Raw genomic sequence first — 14,698 nt, 5'->3', positions numbered from 1 at the left:
TTAACATTATATCAGTTAATTCAAAACTTTATTTTTTTTTACAGCAAATTCAAGTTAAATCTGTAAAACCTAAAATGTTGCTACCTATACCATCATTTTTTCCAGTAAATTTCTGGCAACCACAGCTGCTGTTTTTTACCGTAAATTTCCTGGATTTTTTTTTTTTTTTTTTTTTACAGTTGATTGAAAGAAAAATGAAACAGATTGACAGGGCGATGATATCACCAGCTGTATTTGACTCAGCGCTTGTTGGATCAAAAATGGCCACGGGCCCCATAGCTAAAGCGTCCAGCCAGACAGACTCAGAAAGACATGGCTAAATACACGGCGCCGGGAGATATTTTGCAGATTATTTATCTGGGGTTAATTTGCCGTTAGCACATGTAGAGTGGATTGCATTCACAAGTTGAGCCCTTTCGTGACGGGAGAAGAACAGCGAATCTACCAGCTCAGCAGCCTGGGCGGCCTGGCTGAACTGCGACAAATGCTTTGTTATTAGTTGTGAGGATCGCTCTCGGTCAGCTGCTTTAAACATTCCATTCAGGATCCTCTCTCCTCTGTCTTTTATCTCTCTATCTCTTTATATATACAGTATATGCTGTATACATATATAGAGAGAGAGGTTTGGGTGTCAACCCAAAGTCATTAAAAAATGAATGACATTTTCAACCTATTTTACAATTTATTTGTTTGTTTAATACTTTATTTACTGCTTTTTTATTACTTATTTTAAAATGTACAGGACGTTATTATCTAGCAGCGAGAATCAATCAAAAAGCATTTCAAGAGGTAAGTGAAAAAACATATTTTCTTAAATATCTCAATTGTTTCTCCTCCACAGTATTATATTAAATGAAATAATACACTCCATTATTAAACAGGCACATATTGATAAAACAAACAAATAAATTGTATATTATAAAATAAATGATTTAATATGTGTAAGAAAAACGCAGACACTTTTTGAATATTAAAAACACAAAGATTGACTGTGAAATACAAATTTGCATGAGCAGAGAAACCTGTCTACATAGGATTTTCTTGAGTTTTATGACCTGATTCTATGATAAAGCTTCAGTTTTACAATCCCACACTGAACCACCACTCTCAACCCTCAAACGGCCCACAGAAAACATGAAACGGCATGTTGAACCTACTGTGCAGGAGGGCTTATAAAGCCATGGAGACGATCAACAGAACTGAACGGCAGGATTGTTTCCATATTACCCAGAACACTATGCTTTACTATTCCTCACATAACCCACATTCCCATATATATGAAACAGAAGTGCAGAACAGAGCAATGGAAACTTGCTGTTCACACCCTACACAGACATGAAAAGATGTCTGTGGGCTTTAGGTTTACATTTCGTCACAGTGTTTCTTGTGGCCATCAGCTTAATGTATGCTTTACGCTAGTGATAGACCATGATCTAAAGTTCAACTCACGGCCGTGGAGCTTCATTCATATGAGCTTCAAATATCAATAAACATAGCGAAGTGGGACATCCGAAAAGGAAGTTGTTAATTATGACTAAACAACCTACTTCCAAGTCAGGACACGACGGAAATCCCAAATCTCTGAGGGATGTTTGTTTGTTTGTTTGTACTAGACAAGAGGTCAACCCTTAAAACTATGAGACCTCTACTCAGTAGACTTTTGAAACTTTGAGGGTTGTGAATAATTGAAATAACTATTGCTCAAAGCCTCATGTTTAGTGTTCTCTGTGTATATATTTGGGTCCTCCCACCATCATCGCCACCCTGGTCTCTCCCTCTGTTATTTTCCGTGGTTTCCTGCCCTTTGCCTGCTTTACGTCCTCCTCTAGAGCCCTGACCCATCCCACCTCAGTTGGACGCATCTTCCAGGAGGGGGGACTAATGTAATGTGTAGTTCTGTTTTGGTTTAGTTTCATGGTGTTTTAGTTTGGTTTTCCCTGTTCCTGTTTGCCTGTGTTCCCAGGCATTGTTAATTGACCTAGTTTCCTAGTGTGTGCCAGTTTGTTCCCATAGTTACTAATTAGTTTCACCTGCGTTTCATGTAGCTCCCTTTGTTTTCCCTGTGTATATATGCCCTGAGTTTTCCTAAGTTCAGTGTTATGCTAGTTGTTTTGATGCTCTCGCTTCTTGTCAAGTCACCTTTATTTATACAGCGCTTTTTACAAAGCAGATTGTTTAAAAGCAGCTTTACAGTGATAACAGAAAAATAATGCAACAAAGTTTGTTTTGGCTGTAAAGCAGCTCTACAAGAAAATAGTGACATTGTCCATCTTAAGTAAGTTCAGTGTTGATTAATTTCCATTGTAAAAAAATCATTAGTTCTTAAAGGAACACTCCACCGTTTTTTCATATTAAACTATGTTATTCCCTTAACTAAGACGAGTTGATACATAACTCTCTCATCTCAGTTCGTGCACTTAATCGCTCTAGCACGCGGTGACACTTTGAAAGCACTTAACTTACCCCAGTATATTCAATGGTATCTAACAGCAATAAATTTAGAAGTGTCCAAAAACATCAACGTTTTCCCTATTTAAAAACACTTATACGACCAAGTATGGTGACACAAAATAAAACATGGTGCTTTTCTAAGCGGGTTAAAAATGATAACTATAATGTATGGCGTAATAGCACTTTTGGAAGTACTTCGACTCAGCGCAGTAAAAAGTCACGCCTGATCCTCTTCCTCTCACTTCTGTCAATGGTGGAAAGAGGATCAGGCGTGACTTTTTACTGCGCCGAGTCGAAGTACTTCCAAAAGTGCTATTACGCCATACATTATAGTTATCCTTTTTAACCCGCTTAGAAAAACGCCGCGTTTTATTTTGTAAACTCTAGTACACCACATGTGTAAAGAAATGTTATAGTAAGTTTGTTATGTAAATCACATGAATAAACAAGAAGCATTAATCATTAAGTTATTTGAATAATTCATTTTAAATGAAAACCATTCATTGTTAATGAACACCATTGATTCTAGTTGTACATCGTTGATTTTATATATATATATATATATATATATATATGAAGAGTTCAGATGCAAAAGCCTCTAAGTGCCATCTGAAATTTTCTTATAGAATGATCATTTTTATCAAGCTTGTATATTTAAATTCAATAATTTCACTTAAATGGCAATGAAGATTACCTATTTATTGTCATTTAAGTGAAATGACTGAACTTAAATATACAAGCTTGATAAAAATGATCATTCTATAAGAAAATTTCAGATGGCATTTAGAGGCTTTTGCATCTGAACTCTTCATATATACTCATATAGGAATGAAAGAAAAGAAATGCTGGATCATTACAATCATTACAAACAGATTTCCCCGCATTTCTTTTCTTTTATTCAATAGCTGGTGTGTGCAGATTATGTAGCTTGCTTAAAAATAATTTTCTCTTGTTAGTAAACATTTTTTGATTGCAGTCTTTTTCTGATGCCATTGTTTTCCTTGGATTTGCTTCTCAGTTCCATGCAATTTTAAGATTTTTTTGGTTCATTCCATGTTTTATGGGTAACCTCTGTCATGCTAATTCAGATTAGCACAGTTGGTTTTAATTTAATCTCCATAGTCCAGGTGAAACTACTCTGTACTTAATCTGTGTTACAGAAAGCTATTTTTTAAGAAACGACTAACTATTCTAGATTAAGGCCTACTCCTGGCTTAATTTAAACACTGTCCAGGAAACCGCCCCATTAAGTACTGCATAATACGTTCATATTTAACAAAGCTATTTCTATTTTTTCTAGTGATAAAGTATGTTTACAAGCTGTTTAATTCATAAAATTTAATTAAAATGTATTAATGAATTAAAACTAAATTATTTAAAACTAAATCAATAAAATGAAGCCATGATGGAACTCCTAAAAGGTTCTGAAGCACCCGACAGAACCCTTTAAGATTACATCTAACCTTTTAATTCCTTTTCTTAACAGTGTACAGATATGAATGATGCCCCAAATTATGATGCTGCTTTCCTAAGGGATTAAATTAACTATTTTCATTTGATGGACTATTTTCATCTATTTTCAATCTTTTTTCTAAACTAATCAACAACAAACTTTTCATGTCAAAATGGAAACAAACTTCTACAAATATTGCCACAACACAGATCATCAAAAGGTTTATTCATACTACAGTAAATTATTTGATCAATTGGCTGTGGCAGTGATGATTTGAATATTTATGAATACTTATAATCTACAAACAATTGAGTCATTTTGTATGTTTTCACTTTGACATGAAAAGAATAATTTTTCCTGTTCATCAGTGGCTAAAAAGCCAAATTAAGTCCACTGTGATTTAATTCTGTAACCTAACAAAACATTGCAAAACAAAGAGTCTGAGGGGGTGAATGCTTTTAAAGGCCAATTCACACTGCACCAACAGATGGCGACCAAGTTCTCAGATATTCAACGACCCTACAAATGCAAATTTAACATGTTCAATCTGTGAATACAAGCGCCAACCAATGCCAACAGACGCAGACAAGAGTAACACACTGATTTGACAAAACCCGACAAAGTGTCTGTTGCCGTTGTTTGCATCTGTCGGTGAAATGTGGATTGTCCTTAATAGACACTGTACAGGGTGGGATCCTTTGACATGGACCAGATCAACCTAGCAACCCTCTAGCAAAACCCAAGCAACAGTGTTACTTGCATTTGTACAGACAAGCAGGAACTACTGTAAGTTACATGGTAGTCAGAATTTGTAATGAATGAATATGATGAATAGAAAGTTCAAAAGAACAGCATTTATTTGAAATAGGAACATTTAATCACAGTGTAAAAGTCACCCTTGTAAAAAAAAATAATAATAATTTCCTTAGTAAAAATATACTATTGTGCTATTTTAATTATATTCTATTCTTAATTTTGTTTTGGAGGTCTCTTACAATAGGTTCTCCAAGGTCAAAAAACAAACACTTTCATTTACTCATAATAAACATCGCAGCTCTACTCTCACAGTGTCTGAAACGGTTCGATAAAGGATTTAATCTCTTAATTTAACCCTCCTTTCCAAGAGCCTACTCTGCTCTGATTGGTCAGATGGTCCAGTCTGTTGTGATTAGTCTACAGCGTGTGTTGGAAATTACCATTCGCCCATTACCATATCTGAATTTCAGCTCCAGATCTTCCTCAGAACAGTGACACGAAACAATAACAATGGGACCAGTTTTACTGTATCAATTCCAGCACGAGTCCTCATCCATTGGAAGTGCATGCAAAATGGATCTGCTTTCACAGCGCTAAAAAACAGCGTCTTCTCGACACGTCGACATCATGAACCAAAATCTTCCAGGCCTCCGCTTGAACTACAGTGTTTGAGGGTGGGTCAAAGTAGACCTTGTTCAGAATCATTTCTTTCTTTTAGGAGACAATAACTTTATTTATTGTGATTTTTGATCTTTAAAACTTGGCAGACATTTTACATTCACTAACAGCTATATTACACGGTAATGAAAGGTAATATTCGAAAAAGCATAATGGGGCACTTTAAAAGTGAACGTGACAGTTATTTAAAAAAAACTGAAATAGTTTTGCTTGTTTTAGTTCTAATACCTGGAAATATCTGAATAAAGCAACGAGAGAATGTCCTCAGATTTTCTCTTAAGTTTACATTTATTTAACAGTCAAAACAAACGTGTCAATCTCCAATCTTCGAATCAGGTCCGGTTTCCCTCTTGACTCAAGTCTTGTGGGGCAGCCATAAAAGTTAAACCTCTCATATCAGATCTCACATGAGTTGTGGACCATTGCTCAGGGTGAAGAACTCAAAGAAATAGAGACTTCAAAAGCCAGGAAGTGAATCTGAGATGGGAGACATTAAGCCTGAGGTATGAGCTTATCCCTTCTCAATCAAATCGTATCTCAATGGGATCCTTGTACATCAGCTGAAAAGAGAGGAGCTCCATTTAAACTCAGACTTCTGCTGTGAATGATCTCCAAGACAAGGCGTCTCCACTCCTCCTACGTACCTGACTGAATGGGGAACTTCCTCTTGTTTAATTACAACCTTTAACTGAGTTCAAAGGGTGATTCCAGACGGTTAGACGTGGATTTAAATGGGACGGGAGGAAATACAACAATGATGATGTTACACAGTGTTTTCATTACATTATTCCTAATTTTTAGGCAAATATCTATTTTGCTGCAATCCCATAAGCACATTTAGCCCATTTACCCAGGTAAATAATTAATAATGAGCTTCAAAATGGGGGGGGGGGGTTAATGGGGATTAGCCGTTTTGTCATTATCAGTAGTTTTTATGTTTAAACAAATCACAGTTTGAAATGGATAATTTCCAGTATTGCATAATCCGGAGTGAAGGAGGTTTATCTTTTTTTCCAAACCATATGTTTTTGGAAATTAAAATAAAATAAACAACAGCAAAAACCAAGCAGCCTAAACAAAGTTAATTTGTGCTTACTTTTGATCTTGCTGATTCGACAAAAAATGTGTGTATCTTTAACCATGACGTTGAAATGTGCAAAAAGCTTGGTGTAAAAAGGTTCATGTTAATGTAAAAAACTCATACTTGTTTTTAAGACTACACACAATCTAGCTCCTCTTTATATTTCCAATATGTTGTTGGTCTACACACCAGAGACCCCTGAGATTGGAGAATCAAAATATCCTCTGTTTTGCCAGGACAAAATATAAACATAAGGGTGACAGATTTCTCCAGAGTGGGTCCCAAACTCTGGAAAGTTCTCCCTCTCTCTGTCAAATCCATTGGCTATTTTTAAAATCAAGTTAAAAACACAACTTTTTAATACTATTTGGGAACTCTCACGAAAGTGTTTCAATTGCTACTATGTCTTAGTGTTGTTTTATTGTTTTAGATTGTGACTTTGGGCAACACATGTTGTATTAAATGGTGCAAATTAAATTAAATTAAATTAAATTAAATTAAATTAAATTAAATTAAATTAAATTAAATTAAATTAAATTAAATTAAATTAAATTAAATTAAATTAAATTAAATTAAATTAAATTAAATTAAATTAAATGCGGCTCTCGTTTTAACATTCTAAAATGCAAATGTATCACATTGTAATATTGCAAACACAGTTTTAAAGGTAGGGTAGGTGATTTGCTCCAAAAACACTGTAATTTTAACACTGTATTTTTGAAGAGATGGAAACCTGTGATGTTACAGTATACTCGGACCAGTTTGTGACTTGAATTTATGAGATTCATTGGCAACACTATTAAAGCTGGAATGAATCTGCAGAAGTCAGGTAATTGTTTACGTTCATTATTATTGTAATGTTATGTGCTTTGAGACATGAGGTAGTTTAACGTTGTCTCTTGCGACGCTTTTGTTTGCTCCCTGCTGTGTGCGTTCATGTGTTCTGAAGGAGGCGTGGGTTTGGAGACGCTCTGAAGGGAGCATGGGATCCTAATGCTTTCAAAGAGAGCTTGGAATTGCTAGCCTCTCCGTAAACTGCCTACCCTAACTTTAAACTATTTCCTAAGATGAAAAAGTCTGTTTTCTTAAGTTAACACTGCTGGTGGGGCACAAAGTGGGATTAAGTTGATATTTGTGAGGTCATTGCTTTTATTACTGGGTCTTTGTGCGACTATCCAGTGTCGTTATGCCAAATGCTCACATTTGAAAGATGCTCAACAGACTTTACTTGGTTACTTTAACCCTACTACCACTCAACTAAAGACCATATACAGTCAAATAACTGGAGAGTTGCATCATGCAAGTGTTAAATCAGAAACGAATACGTGGAACAGAAATAGAAAAGTCTGCTTATCTTACGCGTCTTGACATAGAGGCCCTTGCTTGGCTGCCGCCTCAGACTGCAAGTTTTTCACGGTTGATGTCAATGTTCCCCTGAAGGAACTGGGCCACCCATACAGAAAGACATCCGCTCAAACTCATCATTCTAGGGATACCATTCCCAGTTGCTGTATAATAGCACCACTGTGACCAAATTATTTCCATCATGCCCGAACAATTACGGCACGCTCCAATTGTCTGGAACTGAACAAACGGTCTTGAGGTAGCTTCTATGCTTGCAATCCGTTCTGGATGTGATGACGGTCTCATAGTATGCAGACACTAAAGAAAAGCATGACTCTACCAAGTGTGTTTGGAAACAGAATAGACCAATTTTCACCTGTTTAACAAAAACCTCTGACAACACCACTACGCGGCGGGTGTGAGATCGTAATGTCACAGTGACTTTCACTCCAAGGCTTTGTTCCACAACCTAGTGGGCTGCCTACATAGTCAGCATTAATCTCCCAATGCAAAAGCTGTTCTATCCACCTTATTTATTTCTGACTTCCAATTCATTAGCTGCTATTAGTAAATAACTAGAACAATAACTAAGTGCAGTAAACAGTGAAGCTGTTTTCACTACAAACCAGCATGTTACATGCAGGTATTTTTTTAAATATAAGTACAATCTAAAAACATGTATGTACTGTACACAATAAGTGCATTGCATCAATTGATTACTTTTAGTGTTATTACATAGTTAAAGACACCTAATATAAAGTAGGACCGAGTTGTCTAATACACCTTCTTTTGGCCAAATTCAGGCAGCATCGCATGTATCCTTCACGGAGAAGGAATTAGAATTAGGTTAACTAAAAATATTCACCATTAATTTTTTTAATGCCATTAACACATTTATTTAATATGACATTAACTTTTAGTTCTGTTTTGTGTGATTCTGTTCATACAATTTGTCATTTTAAAGTATCGATTTCCTGTGTGTTTGAATGCAGTTTGAAAAATATAGAATATGCAGTTTTTTAAGCAATATAAGTAAATTATTTATGCTATGAGTGTCATGCAAACAAATCACAGAACCTAATAAATGCCCAAAGCCCTTTTTTCCCCTTAAAAGGGAACTGAATGCGTTAATTTAACTACGAAAACACGACTACTTCTGAATGTCTGTTAATGGAGAACGATGCTTTTTGGGATGGTGTAGTAACAGTATACACCAACAGGGGCAAACTTAGCCATACTAGCCAGCCAAACCTTGACCTTGTCAAATATTATGCTGCCTATTATGCTTTTTGGTCAAAATACGTAGTATTGCATGTGTCCTTCGTAGAGATTACAAGTGCCCAGCCATGTTGAGTGATTCCTTCAGAGTGAACACGGTGAATCTGACTGCAGTAGATGTGAAAGATATGAATAAAAATTAAGTTAGTTCAGCCAGCGCTCATACCTGTATTTATTTCCTGTTTTTGGTTGAAGTCCACAGTAGTCGATTGTCGAGTTCACGCGCGTGATCATAGGTAACTAAGCAACAGTGGAGAACTCGGCAATCGACTACTGTGGACTTCGACCGAAAACAGGAAGAAAATACAGGTATGTGCGCTGGCTGAAATAACATCACTTTTATTCATATCTTTCACATCTACTGCAATCAGATTCACCCGTGATCACTCTGAAGGAATCACTCACATTGGCTGTGCACTTGTAATGACACATTAAGGATGTTAAGAGGCTAAAAGCAGGTTTAAAACTTGCCCCATTGAAGTCAACAGGGTGCAAATTTTAAAAAGAGGATAACACGGTGTAGGCAACACCGATTTTTGTCGTTGTTCACTGTACTGACAGCACTCCAAATTTACAAAAAAATTTTAAAATTGACCGGAGTTCTCCTTTAAATAGCTACCTCTCTAAAAAGAAGAAAGCCACAAAGTTCACAATGTTGTAGTTTTGGAACACAGCTCAAGAGCAGATCACAGTTCAGTGTGCATTCCCCAGGCTAGAGAAGGGTATGCTGGGTGAATATGAGTCACCTGGCTCTGCTGTTGAATGGCTGAAATCCAAGGGATCAGGGGAGGGGAAGTGACACAACTATATTCAAATGCCCCACACAGAGAAATGTGAAAACGGCAGGTGGCCAGGACTCACGGATCAGCTGAGGTTCTGAGATCTGTTCTGAGTTTAGGAGAAATCAAAGTTACAATGATGAAAACTTTGGATTAAAAAGTCATGGAATGACGTTCTCAAGACCCAGAGGCATGTTTATATAATTGAGCACACATTTATCTCTTGTTTTTGTGTTCCTCCATCAATGACTGAATACTGACAGGATTATGTCAGAATGCTTAATGGTCCATATCAAAAAGCTCAACCTATTTATAAAGAAGAAATTAGTTGTAATTAGTTGTAAGGGTGACTTGAATAACTTTAACACATAAACTGCATTTTATTTTTTTCATTTTCTGAAGAAATTGTAAGTGCTTGCTCATGTTAAGCTCACTGACAGGATTCTACTTTGTTCTGGTTGATAACTATGGTGCAAAAATAACTGTAACACATGTCCTCCTATGGCTTAAAATGCTTACAATACAATTTTGTGGATTTAATAAAAAATCTATTTTATTTTTGAATATGGATTTGTGTTTATGTTTGGGTCATATTTCACCTCAAAAAACTGAAATAAAAAATTAGAACCTAAAATATATTAAAGTTAAAATATAATAAAGTTTTTTATGCTATTTTAAAGATTCCTAATTTTGTTTTGGAGGTCTCCTACAACAGGTTTACATGCATCAAAGGTCAAAAAAACAATTTAATTTTATCATAATAAACATTGCACATCACAACATTTTTCAATAACTCTCATTCAGTCTCTCTAAATCCCTTCTTTCCACTCTGCTCTGATTGGCCAGACAGCCCAGTCTGTTGTGATTGGTCTTCTGCTTACAGTGCATGTCAGAAACAAAACGGCCATTACCATAACAGAATTTCAGCTCCGGAGGCTTCCTCAGGCCTCTGCGATTGTACACGCTGACGGCGCTGATCCACTTGTCCGTGCGACACTTCTGTCGCGCAGCGCTCCACTATATTCCTATGGGTGACGTCAAGCGACTTTGTCGCACCCGCAAAGCATTCCGGGAAGGCGGCGCTTCATTTGAAAAAGTGCTGCGTGTCTAAAAGCTGGCCGATGCCCATCTTTATGCAAATGAATTCCGTTAAACGCGGCGCGTCTATCCAATAGAAGTACAGCATATGGAGAAGGAGGGAAGTCTCTCGCTGGTCCTCTGTTCTAATACGCTATATTTCCCGCTCGGTCAGAACCACGCCCATAGCGGTAAACGCCCTCAACGTACCAATGTGGGGAGGCGTCGCGACACCACGCGACAGTCGTGTCGGACAAGTGGATCAGCGCCGTGAGAGTAACGATGGCGTTGATTTTACCATATCAATCCGAGCGTGAGTCCAATGATGATTCATTGGAAGAACTAGCTATTCAACCAGAACCTCCATCGCAAAGACGATTGAGCAGGACGTTTCTCAGTGATACGCTAATCAGTTTGATGTACATTATGTATGTCCATCAACAAACCGATGTGTAAATTTCTAAATTTTTGCAGTGCGCATACGGGAACTTTTTCAATAACTGTATCAATAACAGTGCATACGTAAGATGAGCACTAACGTGAATGACTGATGTAACATTAAAGTTTGTAAAAACAAATCTTGCTCCATCCATATCATTACTCAAAGTAGTAAGACCAACAGACAATCTGCATTAATGGACACAATTTTAAGTAATAGTAGGCTCACAGAAGATTAGCAGAACTATTTCAGAAAGACAGATATAACGTGAGTTAGCTGGTTAGCCAGAGACCCACACAATATAAAACACAAAACTTTTGAACACCCGGTAGAAAATATATAAATCAATAATTAATCATACTTACAGGTTGTGATTCTTTTTGGTCCAAATAAAGTTGGTCCAAATAAAGTGGGTACTGTCCCATCTTTAATGGATAAGCGTTTTGTAAATCCCATTTAGACCTCATGGAGATTTGACTAAGAAGCAATCGTCAAAAGGTTATACTGCTGTTGTATCGCGGTGGTAATTTTAACCACTGACTCTTCACATCCTCATCCTTTGGAAGTTTTTTCAAAGAGAATTTGCTTTTGCAGAGCAGACAACAGCATTTTCCCTACATGTACACAACATAAACCTGCTACAGTGTGTACAGCGTTTGAGGGCGGGTCAAAGTAGACATTGTTTGTGAGCAGCCAATAAAGAGCATAGGCCAGCATTATGCAAATGTGTTACCGCGTTACGTGTGCAGGTCACGGAAGTGAGACAGGAATTCCTGACGACTCGTTTAGGCGGTTCAGAGTCAGTTCTTTCTTTTGGGAGACAATGGGTCTCATTCACTAAGCATGCGTACGTATTAGTGCGTACGAACGATTTTAAGAACAAATCACGATTCACAAAAAAGATTGTAATAATATGTATTCTAAATTTATGAAAAAATATAAGAACAACTGAAACCAATCGTACGCAAAAAGCATTTACTCTGTCAGCCTTATAATCGTGTTGATCTAGTTATCTATCATCTTAACACGACTATAATTATATTGAAGTATGTTGCATTAATTGTATTTAATAATCCATATATAAAATTATATAATAAAATTATTAAATAATACAATTTAATTTTATCTTAATTTCATCATGTATAGTTAAAGAGTAGGAAAAGCTGTGTTATAGCTTCATCTGCGAGGGTTCTCTGAATAACGAAGAAATATGCACATGTTCAGCTGGCTAATGAGAGGTCTGTTAATCTGGGTCTGAATAAAAGGTGTTTATTGCTCGAGGTTCAGGCAAGAGCACGTCTGCAAACAGCGGCAAGTTTGATGAGAGTGGCGAAAGGCTGTAAAGAAAGCGTATGCGGAAAGCCCTTAAATGGAGATGTTTGGGCATGTTTTATGCAAATGACTAACCTCCTGCACACGGCCTCTCATTTAGAATACTCCAAATTCACAGAACGATATTAAGAACAAATTCATGTGCATACGAACGTTTTGTGAATTAGGCGGAGATTTTTGTGAGAAGTTCTCCTGTGCGTACAAATACAAAATAATCCATGCAATTATTAGTGAATGAGACCCAATAACTTTATTTATTGTGTACTTTCGACTTTACAATTTTGCAGGCCGTTTACAGTCACAGACAGCTAGCCTATTACACATTGCATGAAAGGTAATATTCAAAAAATCATAATGGGGCACTTTAAAAAAAAAATTTAAAGTATTACTAATGTTCTTTTTGATCCTAAAAATATTTTTTACATGTTTTTAAGAACGTTAAACTCATTGGTCATTATGGGTGGTTGCTACAGTGTCGCTATACAGTTGCTGTTGCTTTTGTGCTAAAATCACTGTAACATGTCCTTTTGTGGCTTTTTACAGATTGCAAGAGATATTCCATTGTATTTTTTTAGGTATTTTACATTCTACGAAGAAACTATGAGAAGCATTCAACAAAAGAAAAGAAAAAAAGAAAAAGAGCAGTTCAGCCAGACATACTCACCAACTGTGTCACAAGGCTCATCTTTGTGGACACAAAAATCTGTTCTAGAGAGAAAACAAGACCAGAGACACAGATGTTAGCTAATAGGAAAGGAAAATCACAAATAATGTTTCTGTCATATGTGATCCTGGATCACAAAACCAGTCACAAGTCGCACGGGTATATTTGTGGCAATAGCCAACAATTCATTGTAAAAATAACTGAGATCTTATAAAATGCATATCTGTGCACATTAATTTTCTTGCATATTAATTATGTATAAGAGAAATAAACTAACCAGTTTCAAGACAAAGAAAAAAGCAAACATTAAAGGCAAAACAGCCAAAAAGATTTAGGAAACAGGGAATGAAAAGCTGATATAGAATATCTTGAGAAGTATATGTTTATCTGAAAATGTTTTGTGTTTGTTTGGATTCCTTTTGCCTGAACCTGACCTCTGATGGTTAAATAATGCCATGTGGGAAAACCACAGCGCTGTTGCTGTAACCGTGTGCTCCTGGCTTTCCTCTATTGGTTTAGGGAGTAACACTTCAAAATATCAGCAAATTAATCAAATCCAGCTCATGTCCTGCTCGACTCTTGAAACGATTTAGGTTTCATGAGGACTGAACCAGCCACAATACTCAAGAGAAGCTTCAACAACCAGACAAGAGTGGCATGAACTCAACATGACACCAAAACTTCAGACAGAGATGGCAGTAGAGCGTTGCTGTGACTTCTGATGCATAAAACCACTAACTAGCACTCAAGACTGACAATCAAACCCACTAGGGTGAATCACACAAAGCTTGTAAAAGAACATGTCTGGGTTATACTTTACCCCAAAAATAGATTTTGCATTTAGGAATATTTTTGTGGTACCAAAAAATATGTTCCAAAAAATATTTAACAGATAAAATAAAAACATTTCACTCCAAAAAAATGCATTTAAAAATGTAGAACCTAAAAATATGACCCTAAAATAAATTAAATGATAACATATTCACCGCATTGTGACATAGATTCAACAAGGTACCACATCACGCAGTTGCTGCAGATTTGCCGGCTGCACATCCATGATGTGAATCTCCCATTCCACCACATCTCAAAGGTGCTCTATTAGATTGAGATCTGGTGACTGTGGAGGCCAATTGAGTATAGTGAACTCATTGTCATGTTCAAGAAACCAGTTTGAGATGATTTGAGCTGTGTGACATTGTGCGATGAGACCCATCAGACCAGGCAACGTTTTATCAAATCTTCTATTGTCCAATTTTGGTGAGCCCGTGCAAATTGTAGCTTCAGTTCCCTGTTCTTATCTAACAGGAGTGGCATCAGGTGTGGTGATCTGCTGCTGTAGTTCATCTGCTTCAAGGTTTGACGTGTT

The 14,698-nt window shown here is 36.6% G+C and overlaps 2 protein-coding genes across 2 annotated transcripts in view; one reads left to right on the top strand and one right to left on the bottom strand.

Moving 5' to 3' along the window:
* The window catches only part of LOC308687382 (uncharacterized protein), a 439,906-nt gene that overhangs the window by 152,798 nt on the left and 272,410 nt on the right, over positions 1-14,698 (top strand). The gene's annotated exons all lie outside the window — the stretch shown is intronic.
* adamts17 (ADAM metallopeptidase with thrombospondin type 1 motif, 17) overlaps positions 1-14,698 on the bottom strand; it is a 163,754-nt gene that overhangs the window by 112,764 nt on the left and 36,292 nt on the right. The window contains exon 7 of the mRNA XM_081359916.1: positions 13,333-13,376. Coding sequence (XP_081216042.1) covers positions 13,333-13,376 — 44 coding nt within the window. The remainder of the gene's footprint in view (positions 1-13,332; positions 13,377-14,698) is intronic.

This window comes from Scardinius erythrophthalmus, assembly GCF_964197995.2.
Source record: "Scardinius erythrophthalmus genome assembly, chromosome: 2".
NCBI classification, from domain to species: Eukaryota; Metazoa; Chordata; class Actinopteri; order Cypriniformes; family Leuciscidae; genus Scardinius; species Scardinius erythrophthalmus.
Note: the sequence above shows the minus strand (reverse complement) of the source record. Positions and strands in the feature narration are given on the sequence as shown.